Source organism: Glarea lozoyensis (assembly GCF_000409485.1).
Source record: "Glarea lozoyensis ATCC 20868 chromosome Unknown GLAREA16, whole genome shotgun sequence".
Lineage (NCBI taxonomy): Eukaryota > Fungi > Ascomycota > Leotiomycetes > Helotiales > Helotiaceae > Glarea > Glarea lozoyensis.
In genome coordinates, this window is record NW_007360990.1 from 255,152 (window position 1) to 273,535 (window position 18,384).

Below are 18,384 nucleotides of genomic sequence, written 5' to 3' on the forward strand. Positions count from 1 at the left end.
TACCCACCACACCACACTCGCACTTCTATGGTTTTAATATCCAAATACCCCTAATCACCTACTTGAGCATAATCATTGCAATACACCCCCATAACTAATAATCCAAGCCCTGGTGAGGTCCCCTCCCCGCACCAACACCCATCTTCCCAATTTCTTTCCATATCACAAAAGCCGCACAGAACCCAAAAACCAAACAACGTTTTTTCCCTCCTCCATTATCTACATCTACCCCAACTCATCATATCTGCATATCAATCCCCATCGCTCTTCCTATCCCCAATTCTTCTACATCCTCCAATCCAAACACGAACTCCTACAATAACCCGAAAGCGAATAAACACCAGTCCGACGGCGCCTGAAATATTGACACAGGAATGATAGAATGACTAACGCCAACGACCAGATATCTCAAAAATCTGATAGCCTACCTTCTATGTAATACTCCAACTCTATTAAGCCTAGTCACTCAGATGGAGTTGACGTGTGTTCATATGGAAGGAACCTTAATGGCACGCTACTTAATCTTGATTCAATTCAGATATAGGTGCTCATGAATCGAAGTAGTTCCAGTAATCCTCTACGACACCGCTCAAAAGTCAACCCATTTGTTTCATTGTTTCGGTCTCGTGTGGCCGTTCATTCAATCCATACACATACACCCACAATATCTCAAAATCTCAAAATCTAAGAATTGCAAAACCACTATCCTATTCAAGAGCCCCAAACCCAAGAGCCACGAATTTTCAATCTCCCAACGTCTCGTGACATGTACTCAAGTCCCTGCACCAACCCAGCATCGGAGAATAATGAAAGAAAAACGGCTGGAGATACTCCATTCAGCAACGCATGCATACCTACCTCTCCCCGCCGAAAAACACTCCGATTCAAGCTTCAAAACCAGGTCTTCTCGTCCCCTCCACACCCATCCACACCCCTCTCACCTACCACTTGGCAAGCCCCAATACTACCGGTCGTCAAAGCCTCAATCCTTACCTTGTCTACCCACCAAATGCCTATACCCTCCTTCACCCCCCTACCATACCCTACCTATCTCTTTCCACCTCCATGAGATCAATGCCCCACCACAATCGGGAAGGATGAACCGAACAGATTTAGCCGTCGGTAGCTAACCGTATCCCGTCAGCCGTTAGTGACACAAGATACAGGCTAAAGGCGCGGGGGAGACTGCAAGCATGCATGATGGGCAGACTTTTTGGAAACCTAATCAGTGTAGGTACTTGGATACAAGTCATGTGTACCTAATCGATCCGCTTTGTAGAGTAGGGTGGAGTGAAAACAAAATTGTAATGTGTTGTGGTGGGGAGATGCGAATATTAAGTAGATATATATAAAATATAATATATGATTCCCCAGATAAAAAGACATCCGAACGCGGGGTATAAAGATCCATCCTTCCTCCACCTCGGATAATAAAAACGTCGTCAGAAAAAGAAAAGAAAAAGTTCTTTCAAAGAACAGGTGCCTCGAAATTTTCCCTCCGTAATTTCATATATGCACTCTGTTTATGAGGAAATGTGATCTCGCGCTCTTTTAGGTAACCGACGCTCTGAACATGTCCGATGAATCTGCATACATTAATTTGATGAGCCATGAACACGCGGGGTCGGTAGGGTACGTTACTTTTCATTATCAACTCTAGGCTCCAGCACGACAGCGTTCGTCCTGTAGTCTTGCACAAAACACCAATGCGCGATCGACGTGGACCAGGTATCGACGCGATGTTTACCACGATATTCCTCTTCACCGATTAAAACGTGGAATCCACGATCATAGTCGCCAGCTTCACCTCCGAGGTAGATGCCAAGAGGATCTTCTTTGATCCAATATATTTCGAAATATCCAAATGGTTTGCCGTCCCAGAGTCCGATGACGGGGAAGGAGTGGTTGGAGGTGAGACCTGCTTTCAGGAAGTCTTCCTGGATATGTTGGGGTCCACTACAGCCCCAGAATTTGTTCACTCGAGGATTGTTCATCCATCTGTGCAATAACTGTAGGTCTGACATGGCCAGTGTATCTTCGGGCTCGGGACCAGGAGTTGGTGGTGTGACGGACGTAATGGAAACAGGTGAAAGATGTGCGGGTAAAGAGGAAATTGACGACAGCGATGGTGATGCATTGTGTTTCGGAGCGTGGAGTAAGGTGGTAGGGCCATTATAGGTAACGGGTTTAGGTGAAAGAGAAGCTACACGAAATGCTAGATACTGTCCTACGCTCTGCACAAACCGGGTATAAAATATTTCTCCTTGACGGGGTGGCTTGGGCCGAACTGGATGTCGTACTCCTCCTGATATGGTATATTGTAGAGGTGGAGGTGGAAAATATGTTGGAAGATGGCTGCCCGACGAGAAAGGACCTGGTGCGGTTGTCGAGGTCCACGGAACAGGACTTGGGAGTGGCGAAGTAGGATCTGGGGAGCCAGCACGATGTGGTGATCGAGGTCTATGATCTCCTCGTACGGGTGAACTGGGGCGACTGCCGTACGGTGAGCCTGCGAAAGACCCGCCATGTGCTGGACTCAATGTAAACAGGAAAAGTCTCGCAGACAGTTGCCAGTATGTCCTCCTTGATGTGTACATTTCCGACCAACCCTCTGCAGTATTCTCTTCTGTATATGTACCAACCGCCGAATCATTTGATGTAATGAGGCCCATTCGCTCCAATTTCTGTATCAGATTCCTGCCTCTAAATACGCCTTCACGTTTTATATTGATCCGCCATTCTCCTCTGGGTTTTGCGACCTCGGGCGTGTTCTTCGCGGCTTCGGTATGGACTTGGGTTTTGGGTTCTGTCTGATGGAAGTACCAGTGTAGCGTTGCCCACAGCATCATAGCAATCTGTCTAGTTGGGCTTGCTGCAGCTTTGAAATCGTTGCTCGAAGGATTTGATATGGAGGAGATGAAGAGGGCATCGTTTGCGAGCGTTGGAGTTTTGAAAGGGTGTATATGGCGGTGGCTGTCTCTTGGGGGCATTCCCCGCAACTCGACGTTTCTTGCAGGTCCATTTCCTTCGTGATCGTCTGAATAGTCCTCTGTCTGCAGAATGACTGTCCAGCCGGCAGAAAAGGCATTCGCGTTATGGTTGAGGTCGTTCGCTTTGAAAAAGAAGCCGCCAAAGACAGGGACGACAGTTAAGGTCTGCCCATTTGGCAAATGCACAACGCTCGACGGAGGGGCCATGGTGGAGCTAACTGGAGCTGGATATCTACTCAATCTCAATTGATACGCTCTCGCGGACAAATTGGTGTGCGGACTTTAGCAGATAATGGGATTGACGGTGGTCTCGTTCGAATGTGCAAATGTCCAAGTTGATGTCCAGTTGCAACAATGCGATTTGTGTAGGCTTCGTGGGTCGTACCACTTCCCGCACGAATTTCTGCTCAGCTCACACGTGTATGGGCTGACCGAAACCGTAAGTCTAGACACTTCCTGGTGGAGGAGAAGGCGCTTTAGTATATGTTAGCTCATCCCCATCTCCAACGGCGTCAGTCGTAAATTTCTTGATCTTGCCGACCCCACCACTCCCCTCGATCCTGGAGGTCAGCACGATATGTGCACCCGTGCACCCCTCTGTTCACTTGGGTCCTTCGAAGCCTCGATCTTGGAATTCTGGAGGATGGTAGCTCGGGAGTCAGGACGAGAAGCTGTAGGACGAGGACTGTGTGTGTACCGCTCAAGGATGTGTCTTTCTGTCTGGTGTTGTTGTCTCATATCGCAATAGAATATCCTCCTGTTGTGCGCGCGAAGCACAGCTAGGAGTTGAACCAATGCCATCATGATTGTGGAGGTCCTCCGCGCTGCACTACGTTCACCCCCACGGACTTCTTTTCGAGGCATCGGTCAAATATCGGATATCGGATACATTGCAGGGCCGGCGCCGGCCTTGGTGACGATAATTCATGAACCGAAACAATCCAACTCTTCCCCATCACAACAAAATTCCTAAGTTGGAACCATTATCAAGATACCACTGATGTCCATGGGTTTCCTCAAATTTCACTCTCTGCAACTCTCATTCAATCCCCACATTATTCTCTTCTATCATGAAACAAGTTTTCATCGTACTTGATTCGTACCACTACATTGGCCATTCAAATCCCCTCCATCAGTGCAGTATGCGAGGCGATCTCAATTTCTGCAGTAACCTTGGTCTGAACACCGCAGCCAGGCCTGGTCATGCAGTTCTCCGCAAGAGGTGTTTGTTCTAGAACCTCCGCATTTTTATCGACGCCGGAATCCTTTTTGACGTCCGAAACCTCGTTGTTATGGGACAACTATTTGTACTCTCAAGACTTTCGGGACAAAAGTGTGTTGGTACTCGGCCCAACACCACCACTTCAACCGGCCCACCCCTCACGGCATCGCTGTCGATATGCCGTGCATTCAACGGCTCTCACCGACTAGGAGCTTACCAAGGGATTGAGATTACGTCTTCCGCTTCGTGTCTCACGATGTAAGGCTGTCTTGGAGACACCATTGCACAACAGGGCTGTTTTACGACGGCCCAAACACTTCAACTTGCTACCCCATACAATCTATGCAGCTTATCAACACCACCATCACCACCTGAGCAGTCTTGGAGTGTCTGTCCGCGGGCCCGGCTTAGACCCTAGCCATGAAGAAAAGATATGGCAGAGAGCTGGCTTGACTGAGTATCCCGCCAATCTGGATATCATCAGGCAAATGCGTTGTATGGTCTAGGATGACTATCAGATGAAGCCAGAGTACTGACAGTAGAGGGCTGACCAGGACCGAAGTCAGATTTCCTTATCCCTCTCGCTCACTGGTTGGCGGTAGTCATCATTTCATTACCACTATATCTTTTTGATGCATCACAAGCTACAACTGAAACTACGGATGCGCACGACCACGTTCAACCTGATGACTCTGAGCAAATAAACAGCATCTCGTGTCATATATGGACATCCGATGAGCTTCCTCGTTAGGCGCCGATTTGCAAGTTTCGTCTATTCAAGACCTTGTTTGCCGTCATTCGGTTGCACGAAATTTCACGTTTCCTCTTCAAGTACTTCCGCCCTCCGTTCTTGCTACATTCGTACAGCTGTCCCAAGATTGACGCAGAAGTACCATATCGGCTCTCTCCTTTTGGTCCGGCATCCAAGCGAGTTCATCATGTTGAAACTTTGCCTAAGTTGTTAAGCGAGGTAGATCCCGATTAGAGAGCCGGCTGCGGCTTACCAAACCGAGACGGGTTATGGGAAACATATGCTCCAGGGTCTCAGCAAGCATTCCACAACATCACGATTCATGAGAATTAGGCAGTGGCCGCTGGACCGTGAAATGGACAAACAAATCCCAATCTCAAGGCATTTTTGTACCACGAAAACAATCACCGACTCCTTTACCTTCGGTACAATTGTGTATCAAATTTAATTGATGATAATAGGCTGGATATCATATCCACATCAATCAGATTGCGGTATTGTGGTCACTACACCCTCACCAACACCAATCGATTTTAATTGGCTATATATTCCCGGTATTGCTTGTCCATTTATCTTGTGGGTAACCAGTAGTGGCTATAAAACCAACTATAAACTTTCATTATAGTTCTTGTTTGGCATGGAACTTACTAAAGGCTGTCTACCAAAGACCTGCAATGCACATGCAATGCTGCGTATTTCTGGCCATGGCCTCACTAATCTACCACGCCACTAGAGAATGACAGGCATGTGAATGAATTACTTGCAGCCGATCTGACTTTCATAGACTTACTGTGAAAAGTGTCTGTGTTCAAAACCGGGGTGGGACCTGCAGCCTTTGGTATATCTTGCAGTCAAAATGAAGAGGTAGTCTTCTTCATGTGGCCTTTCCTTTCAATTTCACTTTCCGAGAAAATCGTTTAAACTACAGTCAAAATGCCAGGCTTAGTACCGGCTCTGGTTATGAGCAACACGAAAGATGATTTATTGAAGACACTTAATATGGCACCTGAGACATATGCAATGATGGCAGTAAGCTTGTCAACCTCCATAAGCTGACGGGCTCCACATCCCGCTTGGGGGCGGACGCCATTTTTCGGAATCAGAACCTTAAAGTGGTTATTTACTGACAAAATATGATAGAAAGAAGCAGATCAAGTCTATAGATGGCTAACGCAAGAACGATATCACCTCAAAGACAACTGCTCACGCAAACCCCCATATGATTGGTCTGACATCCGTGATCGTTCAAAAGATGAAGCGTACATTCGAATTGCTCAATCCGGAGATGCTCACACGAGCTATTACTGGAATCTAGCGGAACCCACCGAGGATTGTCCGAATTGGATTGCAAGGTGGTTCTTGTACCATAAGTTTCGGTACCGGGATGGAAGGAATAGAAATCCGGCGAGAGCGGATGAAGGGAGGAGCTCGGGAAGTAAGAGGGAGAGGACGAAGGAGGTGAAGAGGTCGAGCCATAGTTCGTCGAGCTCGAGACCGAGTACGTATCAGGAGACACCTAAGAGTTCCTATTACGGGACAGCGGCGGAGAGTTCTTGTAAGTCTACGATTTTACTTTTTTACGTAAAGGGGAAGAGGCCTTGTTGACGCTTATACCGTTCGGCTGCTTTGAAATGTGGCTTTACATCTCTTTTTTTCGTTATCATCTTTAACCATTTCTTGATGCGTTCATTCCTCGTTGATACATTTGGCTAACTCTTAACAGCCTCATACTCCCAACAATACTACCAATCAGACCGTACGTCTTCATCCTCCATTTTTCAACCTCTCTTCCTGCATTTCCTCCATTTTCCCGTTCCACGGGCCCTTCCCCACCACATCCATGCTAATCATTCTCACAGAATACACGACATCATACTACCCCAGCACCGACTACCCATCCAGCGACTACCCCGCAACCGAATACCAACAATCAAGTTATAACAGCACGCCCAGACCAGACGCCGACGAAGAGGAATACGCTAGTCCGAGTCCAAGCACCTACTATGATCCGGTGAGAGATTCAGCGCACTCGGCCCATTCGGGACATTCATCGCATGCTGGGCATTCTTCGCATTCGGGGAGGAGACGGCGATGATGTAAGTTACACTGTCACTCAGCATAGCGTCTACTTCGTGTAGTAGAGTGTATTTGGGGGAAATCTTAATGAGAGTGGAATGAAGAGCGATGTAGAGACGTGGAGAGATAGAGAATAAGTGGATTCTGAACGGAGATAATCAGGGAAATCAAAAGAGGAATGCGAAGGGGTAAGAGTCCTGTTTTTTGATATTGCTTGAAGGAGTGTTATTTGTTTAATCATTAGTTATATACCTCTCTCTTTATTCGTATATAAATGCTATATACCCCGTCTAAGTCTTTGCTGTTTATCTGTATTCTCAGTGATATTGTCCTTGCCCTCGACATCCACACTCTTTTTCGTATAAGAGAGCTGCCTTCAAATCCACGCGAAAATGCGTTTGGAACTCAGTATTGAGATTGGAAATTCTCGAGTAGAATAGCGTTATGAGAAAGAATGAGGATGACGAAGACCTGAGGATAATGCTTCCGCGTGACATGGCATAATAGCCCCGGCCTCTTGTATTTTAGTCAGAAGTGACCATTCTCGAAATATACTTCATCGTCCTTACCTTCCCAATTCCACTCTATACCTCATCTCCCCTTCATACATCTCTCCTCATCGACCATCTCAAAGCCCACCCCACCACCAAGTTCCCCTCTACAACCCATTAAAAACGAAAAATGATATAAGATGACCTTGACATTTCTTTATTTATTGACCTTGGATTAAAACGATATAGTGAGGCGGAGAAGGGAGGGAATAATTTCACAGACGGGAAACGCATGTTCGCATTAGGGGGTTTTAGGGGAGTAGATGAGAGATTGTATGGTTAATTCATGAGAGATGATATGGTGGTGGTATAAATGTCTGCAAGCTTCTCACCTTGGTAAATGAACGAGTAGGACACTATATCCCACGGACCGCACTAAACGACTTGCTAGGGAAGTAGTTTCCCACTAGAACATCTTCGAGGAAATAGACAAGAGGATACTTCGTTTGAGAGATAAACAATATATATATATATGTAAAATTAATCTCTAGAATATCTACTTCGAACCTCCCATCAAAAAAAGGAACTCCTGACACCACGCTACAAAATGCGCCTATGCCGATCTATCTCACCTCATTTATCCTTCTTCGCACCCTTCTTCTTCTCCTCCTCATCCTCCTCATCCTCTTCACTCCCCTTCTTCCTCTTCCTCTCCTGTTTCAGCGCTTCATGCACGACCTCACTCCCTTCATCCTGCATCTCATCCCACTCCACGTCGTACTCATCGGCAATATTCTTAATCTCCTTGCGCAGCGCATTAGCTTCTTCAATCAGTGCCTCCCATTTCTGCAGACTAAAGCCGCGGGCTGTGTAGAGCGTGTTTTGGCGGCGGGAAACGGTCAGGTTGAGGGCGGAGCGGTAGGAGACTTCGCGGTTGTGGTAGAGGAACCAGAGGTAACCGAGCATGATGGTGGAGAGTCCTGCTAGGTACTGCAGAATGTTAGTTTAGGAACAGTAAAGAAGTGAGATGGTAGAGCATAGGGGGCTTACGGTAATAGGTTCCATAGTATCCCACCCATAATCCGTCATAAAAGTAAAGTAATAACAACCCCCCCACCACCCAACCAACACACCAAAGCCCCCCATCGCAAGTCTCTGCGCCGATTTATGTGCAAGATCATCGCATTCCTTCTTCACGCTCGCGTAATCCGCCAGTTTCTTTGACGTTTTGCGTAGGCGGGTTCGTAGGTAATGCGTTCGATCGTTGAAACTTGGGACACCGACTCGAATCTCATGCGACGCGCCTTCGATTTCGACAGCGAATTCTGCTCCACGCGCCGCGTCACGGATGAAATCTCCAATCTCTGTACTCGAGCTCCAGCGTACGAATTTGCGATCATTAGGCGCGTTCTCAGTCTCACGTCCTGAGCCAGAATAGCTTTCTACACCACCTTCGCCTGGTCCACCGCGTAGCCCTTCTTGTCGTTCAAGGCGTTTCTTTTCTTTCTTGTTTATCTTGCCGAGTTTCACGAGTTTGCCATCGACCATCTGCTCATCGCTTCCTTCTTCTTCTTCGTTGCCTTCTTCGGCGACCTTGGCCATGTCATCTTGAGCACTGTCTTCGGCGCGGAAGTGTACCTCGGGGACTTTTTCTTTGCCGTCTTTTCCTGTAATCATGGGGAGTTCGGACTGGACCAGGCGTTCGAGGTAGGAGAGAGGTTGTTGGGGGTGGACGAGGAGGGCTAGGGGTTCGATGTCTTTACGGTCGGTATTTTTGTCGAGGGTTGTGAGGGGAAGAATGAGCTTTAGGAGACGCGAGGGGGTTGTTAGGAGTTTGCCTAGTGATGTTAGTTGTTGAGCTCATGTAGATTGAGATATACTGGCAAACTTACCCTTTGTCATGGCTCCCGCACTTCGATTACGCCGTACTGGTGGTTGATCGGCCCCTTCTCGATGCCATGGTGTTCTGGCTTGAAGCTCCTTCTGCTTTCCGATTGCATTATCAATTTGTGAATTGAAACCATCGTCTTTCTCATCGTCTTTCTCATCGTCTTTCTCGCTATCTTCCAACCCTTTCCTGCTCAGTTCTTTTGCCTTTTCTGTGTGTTCGTTCTGCTCTCGGAGGTTTCGTGAAGTAGAGAATAGATTTGAAACAATATGTGGGTGGTAAATCGAGACGGGTCGTGGCTCTTGTGAAGCTCGAGGTCTATCGCGAAAGTGAAGTATGGCAATTGGAGATTGCGATGTGGCCGCGATCGACTTCGGCAGCAACCGCAGCGACTTCATTCTATCTTTGGCAGAAGCGCTGCTTCGGAGCCAGAAGTCGTTGGATTCTAAGACTGAAAGTCTATTGCTATCTTAGACTCATGATGCAGAATATATCTGGCACAGCCCAGGAGTTGTTGAGCTTGAAATTGAGAAGCTGTTTGCACCCTAGCTTGCGCCCACTTGGCAGCTTGGTAGACGATGACGTCCGCCGCACAACGAAAAAATTCAGCCCCATATCCCCTCTTGGTAAGTGAGTATCTGTGAAACAGGGGACCTGGACTTTTGAACGTCGCATCACAAGATGTCAAGGTCTCAAAACAAAAGTGGACAATGATACATCGGAAATGCAGAATCAAATTCTACGGCCATATATTGACAGACTCGCTATACAAATAATACATACAGAAACTACGTACGAACGGTACTTAGAGGAGGGGTTCTAGTCGGTCACCACCACACAATCCATGTTACGTCCATCCATCAATCCTGCCCCCATTCTTTTTCTCATGTATGCGTCTAACATACTATGCATGCCCAAAAACAACCATCTTCTTTTCCTTCCATGCGCGTGCTAAGATTACAAACAACTCCCCCATCAAATTGTCTCGCCTCATCTCCATATCAAACGCATCAATTCACACCCTTGAAGTTCAAACTGAATCTACTCTCCCTTCAGCTTATCCTGAGTAACAGTGAAAGCAACCTCAAGAAGCTCAGCCTCCTCCTTGGTATGACTGGCCTTCAATCCAGTAGCAACCGAGGCACTTGGGTTACGACCAGCATACATAACGTGCTTGCGATCGTGGTGCTCAGTGTTGTTCAACAGGGTCTCAATTCTGGGCTGAGTGAATGACCAGGCTCCGGCATTGAGAGGTTCCTCCTGAGCCCAGACGATGGTCTTGGCATTAGGGTATTTGTCCAGATTCTCCTTGAGTTGTTGCCATGGAAAGGGGTTGAGTTGTTCGATACGGGTAATCGCGGTGTTTTTGATGCCCTTCTCAGCACGGTATTTGTGGAGTTGAACATAGACTTGACCGGTACAGAGAATAATTCGGTCAATCTTCTCTGGCTCCTCGATGGCTTTGCCGTGCTCTGGGTCGGGGATGATCCATTGGAATTGAGATTCACCAGTGAACTCTTCGATTGGTGAACGTGCTAGAGGGTGTCGAAGGAGAGACTTGGAAAAGAAGATAATGAGCGCTAGAACAATGTTAGTATGACAAATCATGACAATGTAGAGGAATTAGTTTACGCTTTCGGAATTGTCTGTTCATCTGTCTCCTTAAGACGTGGAAAAGATTGGATGGCTCAGTCATATAAGCAATCTGCATGTTGCAGTCCTGGTGTTGACGATCAAGCTTCTCAGGTGATGGGAAGATACGAGGATCCTCGTTACACAATTGAAGATATCTCTCCATACGACCAGAAGAGTGTTCAGGTCCTTGTCCGTCATATCCGTGGGGCAGTGACATGACCAGACCAGATCTTTGCATCCATTTCACCTCACCAGAGGCAATGAATTGATCGATAATGCATTGAGCGTTGTTGGCAAAATCACCAAATTGAGCCTCCCAGATGACAAGAGCATTGGGTGATGATAAAGAGTAACCATACTCGAAACCGAGACAACCAAACTCACTCAAGGAGGAGTTGGAGATGACGAATTTTCCTTGATCCTTGCTGATGTGTTGAAGTGGTGTATATGTCTTCTCATTCTCCTGGTCGTGGAAAACAGCATGTCTTTGGGAGAAAGTTCCACGCTCGACATCTTGACCTGAAACTCGGACATGGTGACCTTCATTGACCAGGGATCCAAAGGCAAGGGCTTCAGCAGTAGACCAATCGATGTTCTTTCCCTCATTGACAGTCTTGATGCGGTTGGTGAGAATACGTTTAAGATTGCGATGGACGTTGAATCCTTCTGGAGCGGTACCAATCTCAGTTCCGATATGCTCTAGAGTCTTCTGATTCACACCGGTTGGTAGATGGGGAAGGACCTCAGTGGCCAATTCCTTGGGTGACTTGAATCCATTCCACGCTGATGTTGTCCACTCCTTGGAGGATGGCTTGTAGTCCTTGCTCTTAGCAAAGCTGTCTTCGAGCATACCCCAGACCCATTTGCGGTGCTCCTCGATATCATCTTTGGTGAAGCTACCCTCTTTCAATAGCTGATCAATGTAGAGATCGATTTGAGACGGGTGTGCTTGAATCTTCTTGTACATGAGGGGTTGGGTGAAAGAAGGCTGGTCGGTCTCGTTGTGACCGTACTTGCGATAGCAGACAAGATCGATTACAACATCTTTCTGGAACTCGGCACGCCAGTCAGCTGCCAATTGACAGACGTAGTTGACCGCCTCAACATCGTCCGCATTGACGTGAAACACTGGCGCGTCAATAGACTTAGCGATGTCTGTGCAGTAAGCGGTAGAGCGAGCAAATCGAGGATCAGTAGTGAAACCAATCTGGTTGTTGACGACCAAATGGATGGTACCACCAGTAGAGTAAGCAGGTAGAGAATGGAATCCCAGGCACTCGTAGACAACACCTTGAGCAGCGAAAGCTGCATCTCCGTGAAGAAGAACACCCATCGCAGTTGTGTGATTCTTCTCGTCATTGTTATAATGCTGGATAGCTCTGGTTTTACCGAGCACCACTGGATCTTCTGCTTCCAAATGCGAAGGATTGGCAACCAACGAAAGCTGGACGCGTTTGCCGGAAGGAGTTGGTCGTTCAAAGTTCATTCCCAAGTGGTACTTAACATCTCCAGATCCCTCGTCCTCTGCCGCAGCAGACCCACCGAATTCGCTGAAAATCGACTCATTTGGTTTACGGACGACGTTACTGAGGACGTTGAGACGCCCACGATGAGGCATACCGATAATGATATCCTTGACTCCATAGTCAACACTTCTGTCGATGAGTGCCTTCATTCCCGGTACCAAAGTTTCGCAACCTTCCAGACCGAATCGTTTATCGTTGGGGTATTTCGTCGCCAAGAAACTTTCGAAACTTGAACTCCAAATCAACCTGTCAAGGATTCGGCGCTTCTCATCAATTGAGTATTTGAATGGTGTCTCGATCTCGACGCGCTCTCGGAGCCAATCGCACTGATGTCTGTCCGGGATGTGGATGTACTCGACTCCATACGAGCCACAGTACATCATCTCGCAAGCTGCGATAATGTCTCGAAGAGTCATTTTCTCTCGTCCCTCTTTCTTCCATCTTGGTAAAATACCCGGACCAAGTGTGTACTCCGTATCGAGGTCCTTCTCAGTGAACTGGTAGTGCTCGAGTCGTAGCTCCTTTGGATTGCTGTACCCAAATTGCTCGGCCTCAATGCGAATACCCAATGGATCGATTTTCGCCTTGTGATGACCACGAGCTTGATAGGCGCGGACGAGCAATTGAACCTTCAAATGATTTGTGACATCCGAGCCTTCCCCAGCAGACATGCCTAGACCTGGCATGAAGCTGGCTACGCCACCAGTTGGCGTTGGAACGAGCGTAGGTGGAGGAGTGAAAGCTTGCGACATTGGCATATCGCCACTTTCCATGTTCTTGAAGTAAACCTGCCATGAGACGTGGACACTCTTAGGATCGTGTTTCCATTCCATGTACATCTCATCAATGTAGTTTGCGGTATTTCCGGACAGGAAGCTGTCATTTGGATCTGGGGCAGATGCGACAGCAGCAGCATATCGCTTCTGCGACAGTCCAGGTAAGGGGTTTCGTTTCGAGGAGAGGGAGGATTTGCAGCTTTTCGAGAAGCTTAGAGGTGTTCTAGGAGTGGTACATATGGATCGAGCTGAGCAGCCGGCCTTAAGGAGCTGGCTGCTCTTTTGTCGTAAGGAGGTTCTGAGCATTGTGCCGGCCAATACAGTAAAGAAAGGTCAGAAACGACAAAAGGTAGATGATCGGGTTCGAAGATACCCAAGCCACGCAAGCTTATAAGTGCTTGAGGCAGATTGATGAAAAAGAAAGGCGGAGTAAGTCTTTTTTGGAGATCTGGAAATGTAACAGGAACTCGGAAGGGCAACACACATGCAAGGCCAGATGACGGATTATTTTCTCCGGCCATTCAGAACGCGCTAAAATTGCCTCTCAAGGCTGAGTAAGCGTGGAGCGTGCCGGACCCGGCGAGCGGCCCGACCAGCGATTCAAGCGTGGCGATCTGAGGCATCCGACCCTTGGACTCATTCCAGACTCCTCATCAACAGCTTCACCATCGTATCTTGGTAGAGCAACGGCGACAGAACGCGCAGAGGTCCAGCACTAGGGGGCTTTGGGTTATTGAGGATTGCAATCTTACTGGGTCAATTTTATTCGAATATCAAAGAACTTGAGTTCAATTTGAGATTTCCTCGGGATTGCCTGCCTTGGTAGGCACATTCAGACATCACCATTGCTTCACCCTCAGTGTTATTCGCAGAGCGCCTGGCGTTTAGATGCTGGTCATAAAATAAACACTCGTTGAATATGTCACATCTTCCAAAAGGCTCGGCCATCTATAAGAAAAAGGAAGGAACTTTGAGCATTACACCCAACAAGTCTCTTTTGCAATGGCTGCCTCGAGATGGAGGAAACACGGTCGCAATCGCAATTGGAGATATCACTAGTAGGCAAAAACCTGTGTGCTAAGCAGCTGAGGATATTAACTTCATTTAGATCTTCAGCAGACCCCGGAGACTGCCCCGAAAGTCATGTTGAAAGTGTTTGAAAAATCACCTGGTGCTGCCGAGGCAACAACTCATTTATTTCAATTCAACTCGCCAGCTAACCCGCGAGGAGAAGCAAATGCTATCAAAGATGCTTTGACCGCGGTGATAAATGCCATTAAGATGGCTGATTCCAACACACCAAAAGCGAATGGCAGCACTCCTGTATCTGCAGCGATGGCCATGGCAAGCGCTGTTACTTCAAAGCATGGCTCGGTGTCCGCCAAATGGTATGATGACAGTGCATTGAAGGTTGACATTGAACTCCAGCAGTCACTCATGAAGAAAGACCCGGCACTGCATCGTACGTATATGGAGGCTTTGCGGACAAAGCCGGATACCATATCAAATTCTCAGTTCAACTCACAATTCTGGTCTACCCGAACGAATATTCTCAGAGCTCATGCGGTCGAATCTAATCAAAAGCGAGGTTCTTACAACGTCCTTTCGGCTGTGAAACCGCGGCAAGTCGATGGGGAACTCAAAATGAACATCACCCACGAGCAGGTTCAGCTTATTTTCAGCCAGCATCCACTGGTCAAGCGAGTCTATGATGAGAATGTTCCCAAGCTCAACGAGATGGACTTTTGGTCGAGGTTCTTTCTTAGCCGGCTTTTCAAGAAGTTGAAAGGAGAAAGGATAGTAACAACAGATTCAACTGACCCTACGTTCGATCGATATCTAGATGCAGCAAATAACAACGGTCCCGATGCGAAACTTCTTGGCTTACACATCCCACACTTTATTGATCTCGAAGGCAATGAAGAAAATCAGGGTGGTAATAAGGGGGGTAACCGAGCAGATTTCACTATGAGACCCGGTGGCATAGACAAAGTGCCCATCGTACGAACACTCAACAGTCTTAGCGAAAAGATCATGGCACACGTCGCTCCATCGGACATCGATCCAGCCAATCCTATCGGGATGGACGAAGAAACCTTCAATACTCTGGCCCTGCGCGATTTGCAAGGAGATTCCGCGGAGAATCGTATCATACTCAATATCAAAGAGCAAAGCCAATTCTTTGCGAACGAGAAAACCGAAGTTTCCGCTGATGCAGCGCTGTATTCTAAACAAGTACCCGCTGAAGTCTTGTCAGGAATGCGTTCAGACGTAGACCCCCGAGCAATGGGTCAAAGAGATGGGAGAGGGCTAGACCTTAGCTCTGCTATAGGAGTGATTGAAGACAGCGATCCGGAAGACGAACCTGAGACCAAAACTCCCCATGTTGGAAGTAAGCTCAGCATGAAAAATGCCACTCAACAAATCATGGAAGGAGTCAAAGCTCGTCGATTGGAGACGGATGGATTTGACGCACAATCATCTCTTTCTGGTCTATCTCAGAGAATGTTTGAAAGAATCACATTGACTCACGCGACGACGACGGAATTTCTGCATCACTTCTGGCTTGTATTTCTCTCGGGTGACCCGGACCGTGCCGGAGAACTAGCCAAAATGGTCGAGACATTAGAACGCGCTATGGATCGAATAAATGCTGTGGCTAATGAAGCTGAGGCTGAAAGAGAAGAGCTCATTAGTAAAAAGCGAAAACATATCAGAGATGTTTTTGAAAAGACTGGGAAGAAGCTCAAGTTCAATCCAACTTCGGTGGAAGGCGGAAAGAAGACTGTAATAGAGATGATGGAGCCAACCATTAGAACATTGCAAAAGGCCACTGCGGAGTATAAACGGGCTTTGCAGGCAGAAGGTGTAGAGGTATCATGATTTTGTAAACTGTATCATCAATCATAGCGACGGCGTTAATTTGGGGAAGGGACGATGGTCTCCGTCAAAAATCAATGGAAAGTACTCTACGGGCTCGGGTGTTTATGCTCACCTAGATCTGCCTCCCTCTCTTCTTCTCTACCACACCAATTCTAATCTTTATTGATGCCGACGACATATTCTGGGTTCTGCTTTGGAATCATTGTTTGAATATACCTCCCAGCTTTATTACTCATCAATTAGTCGTTATGACATCTACAATTACTCCCTCAAAGACGGAAGACGCTGGCAGTCCTTCTCGACTCCCGTTGATCCCCAGAAGTCTGTCGTCAAACACGATACCAAGAAGAAAAGTCCGCAGAAAGGATTCTTTTGTTCTTCTATCGGACTCGACAGACGATGCATTCAGTCCTCATAGTTCTATATACGATGCTCAGTACTATTCCGCCAGCGAGGAAAACACCGAAAAACCTGATCCTGTTGCATTAACTGTCCCGAAGTCGCCCTCTATACGCTTGATCGACGAAAATGTACGAGGTGGAGACACACGAACACCTTCCATTACCATTCCGGACATAGAGTTTCTTTACGGCAATGGCACGATGTTAGACACAATCACAGAGCAAAAGAGTTGTCAGACAATGAGATCACTTGCTCGCCCGAAATCGGTCGATCACATTCGCAAGATGGCATCTCTTACGCACAGTGATAGTTTCGAGCTTTCCAAGGTCCCCCGACGGATGCAGTCTCTGAGTCTTGATGACCTAGCTTCGATCAAGCTGTCATATCATAATGCCTGCCACAACATTGAAAGCAAGAAATGCAGCCCAGTTCCTTCAATACATGAGATATACGCACAGCCCAAAGAACCAATACATGCACCAATTGTCCGGCCTTCTACTCCGCCGGGCATGCCATCGTGGACTGCTGGTCAAGTCATTGGGCAACCGCAGCGCACAGCAACTCGCCAACGGAATGCCATCCAAAGATTCTTTGGACTCTCAGGGCCTATGAGCATTCCGTCCTCGAGTAATCCTCCTCCACCATATGGGTCTACTAACAGACCTCCACCTCGATTCCGACCTCCACGAAGTTCATATGCGGCGATTGATCAACACCCCTTCACTCGCGCCCCTATAGCAAACACATTAGAACGTGCCAACCCTCGTTTGATGGGCAGGCGAAAAGCGATGAATCGCGTACGCTTTACGGCCTCGGCGACAGCGAGAGACTCTGAACAGAACATGCTTCGGAATGCAATTGAAGCCACCAGTAGCTCTGCTATTAATCCTATTACTTCAATCCCAGAGACCGCAACGGTTCAGTCTCCGCAAGCTGCTTGTCCTCACCGTCGTGGAAGAAGGGCAGCCATGAAATCTTCAAGTAGACGCTTCAACAATCCATTCTCAAGGAGCACGAATACCGAGCGCGGTGGAATGGAGCTTCCATACTCAACTGTTCGGCAAAGCCATCTTCCTACGCAGCCAAATATTGAAGGGTCACCGTGTCACAATGACGTCCCTTCCGCCCGTCCATCATTGGAAGTCAGTCCAGTCGTAGCGCAAGGCATGGCTGGAAGTGCTCTCTCCAACTCCTCAACCGATCATCTCATGAGTGGCGCCAATCCAGAGCCCCGAAGACCTCATTCTGCCAAGAACTGGTGTTGGAAATGCGCAATTGATAAAGTGGTGGTGAAACTAGACACATTTTGGTACAACGGTGCGGCATGCCTGTGTTTCGTCTGCTGCGGATATGATATTGACGAAGATAGCCACGACCGAAATAGATCTGATATGGGCGTTTACAGGCTTCCTCACGCTGGGTTTCGTTATCTCGATGGTCCTTGTGATTTTGAAAATCCGAGAACGTATTTAGCTCCTAGACAGGTTGTTCTTGATGGGACTTATGGGGTTGCGTTGTGAGAGTTTGGGATTTGGTGACAGGGAATGCAAAGGGTGTTGGAACTGGGCTAGGAATACGTCTGTGTTGTTGAGCCTGTTGGCCTGTCCGTGTTTGTATCATTTTGCAAGTCTTTTATCCCGACCTGCATTTTTCAATCTGGTAATTTTCAATTGCTAATTCAACATCTCAAGCAGATGTAGTAGTTCGCAAGATGACCATGGCTGAGCTCTTACATCAGCTAAAT

The 18,384-nt window shown here is 47.5% G+C and overlaps 6 protein-coding genes across 6 annotated transcripts; 3 read left to right on the plus strand and 3 right to left on the minus strand.

Annotated features, from left to right (window-relative positions):
- Positions 1 to 1,637: 1,637 nt before the first annotated feature.
- GLAREA_07365 (Acyl-CoA N-acyltransferases (Nat)) lies at positions 1,638 to 3,197 on the minus strand (the record flags this gene model as incomplete). Its single annotated transcript, XM_008082053.1, has 1 exon — positions 1,638 to 3,197. The coding sequence occupies one exon, from the start codon at positions 3,195 to 3,197 to the stop codon at positions 1,638 to 1,640; it is 1,560 nt and encodes a 519-aa protein (XP_008080244.1).
- Positions 3,198 to 5,896: 2,699 nt separating this feature from the next.
- Positions 5,897 to 7,058, plus strand: GLAREA_07366 (uncharacterized protein; the record flags this gene model as incomplete). The annotated part of the gene is made up of 4 exons (XM_008082054.1): positions 5,897 to 5,992; positions 6,104 to 6,518; positions 6,687 to 6,719; positions 6,823 to 7,058. The coding sequence occupies 4 exons, from the start codon at positions 5,897 to 5,899 to the stop codon at positions 7,056 to 7,058; spliced, it is 780 nt and encodes a 259-aa protein (XP_008080245.1).
- A 1,105-nt stretch (positions 7,059 to 8,163) lies between these two features.
- On the minus strand, positions 8,164 to 9,816 carry GLAREA_07367 (uncharacterized protein; the record flags this gene model as incomplete). Its single annotated transcript, XM_008082055.1, has 3 exons — positions 8,164 to 8,520; positions 8,581 to 9,368; positions 9,423 to 9,816. The coding sequence occupies 3 exons, from the start codon at positions 9,814 to 9,816 to the stop codon at positions 8,164 to 8,166; spliced, it is 1,539 nt and encodes a 512-aa protein (XP_008080246.1).
- Positions 9,817 to 10,459: 643 nt separating this feature from the next.
- GLAREA_07368 (thiamine diphosphate-binding fold (THDP-binding)) lies at positions 10,460 to 13,661 on the minus strand (the record flags this gene model as incomplete). Its single annotated transcript, XM_008082056.1, has 2 exons — positions 10,460 to 10,998; positions 11,051 to 13,661. 2 exons carry the CDS (start codon positions 13,659 to 13,661, stop codon positions 10,460 to 10,462), a joined length of 3,150 nt encoding a protein of 1,049 aa, XP_008080247.1.
- A 613-nt stretch (positions 13,662 to 14,274) lies between these two features.
- Positions 14,275 to 16,238, plus strand: GLAREA_07369 (PH; the record flags this gene model as incomplete). The annotated part of the gene is made up of 2 exons (XM_008082057.1): positions 14,275 to 14,413; positions 14,464 to 16,238. The coding sequence occupies 2 exons, from the start codon at positions 14,275 to 14,277 to the stop codon at positions 16,236 to 16,238; spliced, it is 1,914 nt and encodes a 637-aa protein (XP_008080248.1).
- A 248-nt stretch (positions 16,239 to 16,486) lies between these two features.
- GLAREA_07370 (uncharacterized protein) lies at positions 16,487 to 18,160 on the plus strand (the record flags this gene model as incomplete). The annotated part of the gene is made up of 1 exon (XM_008082058.1): positions 16,487 to 18,160. The coding sequence occupies one exon, from the start codon at positions 16,487 to 16,489 to the stop codon at positions 18,158 to 18,160; it is 1,674 nt and encodes a 557-aa protein (XP_008080249.1).
- Between the last annotated feature and the right edge of the window lie 224 nt (positions 18,161 to 18,384).